Source organism: Miscanthus floridulus, chromosome 8 (genome assembly GCF_019320115.1).
Source record: "Miscanthus floridulus cultivar M001 chromosome 8, ASM1932011v1, whole genome shotgun sequence".
In the NCBI taxonomy this organism is placed as follows: Eukaryota; Viridiplantae; Streptophyta; class Magnoliopsida; order Poales; family Poaceae; genus Miscanthus; species Miscanthus floridulus.
The window spans coordinates 149578263-149580969 of NC_089587.1; the positions used below are offsets into that span (position 1 = coordinate 149578263).

General features: G+C 52.3%; 1 protein-coding gene across 1 annotated transcript; it reads left to right on the plus strand.

The window, feature by feature from the left end:
* Positions 1 to 372: 372 nt before the first annotated feature.
* Positions 373 to 939, plus strand: LOC136470003 (uncharacterized). Its single transcript, XM_066467986.1, has one exon. It carries the CDS (start codon positions 373 to 375, stop codon positions 937 to 939), a length of 567 nt encoding a protein of 188 aa, XP_066324083.1.
* The last annotated feature ends 1768 nt before the right edge of the window (positions 940 to 2707 follow it).

Here is a 2707-nt window from a genome sequence, read left to right on the forward strand (position 1 = left end):
AAGAACCTCTACAAGGACTGCGAGCTCCTCAAGCGCTTCCTGTGGTAGGCCGGCGGGCCGAAAGAATGAAAGGGTAAGGAGGCAGCAGCTAAGAAAGGAGGTGCAATAGGCAAGGATGGGGACGGCTTTCTCGACCTCGAGGAATGCATCATGATCTTCGAGGGATCCGATTCCATCTACTCCAAGTGCCAGCACAAAGTGCGCTACAGAGAGGCACGCATTGCCGAAACGGCCATCCCCACCTTCCTTCATTGGTCAGAATCTCTGATCACATCTAATCAGAGGGACCATCCATCCCACATCACCAGACCGGGTCACTACCCACTCATCGTCGACCCCATTGTCTGCAAGAAATGCCTCACCAAGTTGCTAATGGACGGAGGTAGTGGCCTCAACATTCTCTACATCGACACCCTCGACGCCCTATGCATCCCCCGGTCAGAGCTCCGCCTAGTGAGCTCTCCCTTCCCCGGCATGATCCAAGGGATGCAGGCATACCCACTTGGGCAGATTGACCTGCCCGTCATGTTTGGTGACCGAGCCAACTTCCGCTCAGGGGTGCTTACCTTCAAGGTGGTGTACTTCCTGGGGTCTTACCACGCCATCTTGGGGCGGCCATGCTATGCCAAGTTCATGGTGGTCCCCAACTACACCTACCTAAAGTTGAAGATGCCAGGACCAAACGACGTCATCAATGTGAGTAGCACCTTTTCGCACGCCTACACGTGCGACCGCGAGCATTTTGAGCTCGCCACTGCCGTCATCAACTCCTCCGAGCTCCCTTGGCTCAGGGAGTTGTCGACTCTAGCTGTCCCGGACTACAACAAGCCAACCTCCTTGACTGTCTTCTGCCCACTTGAGGAAACTAAGGCAGTGGGGATCGACCCCACTGACCCTACCAAGACGGTGCAGATCGGGACCCAGCTCCCAGCAAAATAGGAATGCAAGCTCACCGACTTTCTATGCGCCAATCGTGATGTCTTCGCCTGGAAACCTTCCGACATGCCAAGCATACCGCGGGAGGTCGCCAAGCACGCACTATGCCTTGTCCTAGGCTTAAAGCCCGCCAAGCAATGCCTATGTCACTTTGACGACGAGACACATTGGGCCATAGGCGAGGAGGTCACCAAACTCCTGGCAGCTGGATTCATCAAAGAGGTATACCACTCCAATTGGCTTGCTAATCCTGTTCTTGTTAAGAAGAAGACTAGGAAATGAAGAATGTGCATTGATTATACTGGCCTCAATAAGGCATGTCCAAAGGACCATTTTCCTTTACCACGCATAGACCAGATAGTCAACTCCACCTCAGGATGCGAAATCATCTCCTTTTCTAGATGCCTACTCAGGCTATCACCAAATCACGATGAAAGAGTCTGACCAGCTCGCGACTTTGTTCATCACTCTGTATGGTTCATACTATTACGTAACCATGCCTTTCGGTCTAAAGAATGCTGGCGCCACCTACCAAAGGTGCATGCAGCAATGCTTTGCCAATCAAATCGACCCGCTCAACCAACCTGATCAAGTCAAGCGGCCAAAACCAACAATCACCATCTATGTTGACGATATAATGGTCAAAATGGCTCAAGCTTGTGACCTGATCGCAAACTGAGCTGCGACGTTCACAAACCTCCAAAGGTTCAACATCAAATTGAATCCTGAAAAATGTGTTTTTGGGGTTCCAAAAGGGGAAGCTGCTTGGATACATCATGTCCGAATGTGGTATCGAGGCCAACCCTGAAAAAATCAAGGCCATCTCCAACATGGGCCCCATACGCAACATCAAGTGTGTACAAAGGCTCACCGGGTGCTTGGCCGTCCTGAGCCGATTCATCTCCCGGCTAGGCAAGCGAGGGATGCCTCTCTACAAGCTTCTTAAAAAGACAGACGCTTTCGTCTGGACTGAGGAAACATAGCAGGCTTTGGAGAGCCTCAAAGCATCATTAACATCGGCCCTAATCCTCATCGCTCCCGAATAGGGAGAACCCCTCCTCTACATCACGGCAAGCAACCACGTGGTGAGCGTGGCCCTAGTCATCAAAAGGGAGGAGCCGGGACACCACCTTAAGGTCCAACGACCCATATACTTTGTCGGGGAGGTACTCACCGACCCCAAGGTCTGGTACCCCTAGGTGCAAAAACTCGTATATGCTGTGCTGATGGTGACCTAGAAGCTCCTGCACTACTTCACCGACCATGAAGTCTCGGTCATCACTTCATACCCGCTCGGAGACATCATCCGCAACCGCGACGCCGTGGGATGAATCTCCAAGTGGGCACTCAAGCTAATGGGCCATGACATCAGGTATATCCCCTGTACTGCTATTAAGTCTCAAACTCTCATGGACTTTGTCGCCGAATGGACGGAGGTCCAGCTCCTGACCCCAGACATCACCCACGAGTACTGGACGATGTTCTTTGACAGGTCCGTAATGGCACCCGGCTTGGGGGCTGGAGAGGTTCTGATCTTCCTAAATGGGAGTAGGCTTCGCTATGCTATCTGCCTCCACTTTTTGGAGTCAAACAACACCATAGAATATGAGGCCCTCATCAATGTACTGCGCATCGCCATCGAGCTCGGTGCTACGTGGCTCTATGTCCATGGTGACTCAGAGCTGGTCGTCGACCAGGTCATGAAGGAGTCCTCTTGCAAAAGCGCCCTCATGATAGCATACTGCTAGGAGGTGCGCAAGCTTGAGGACAA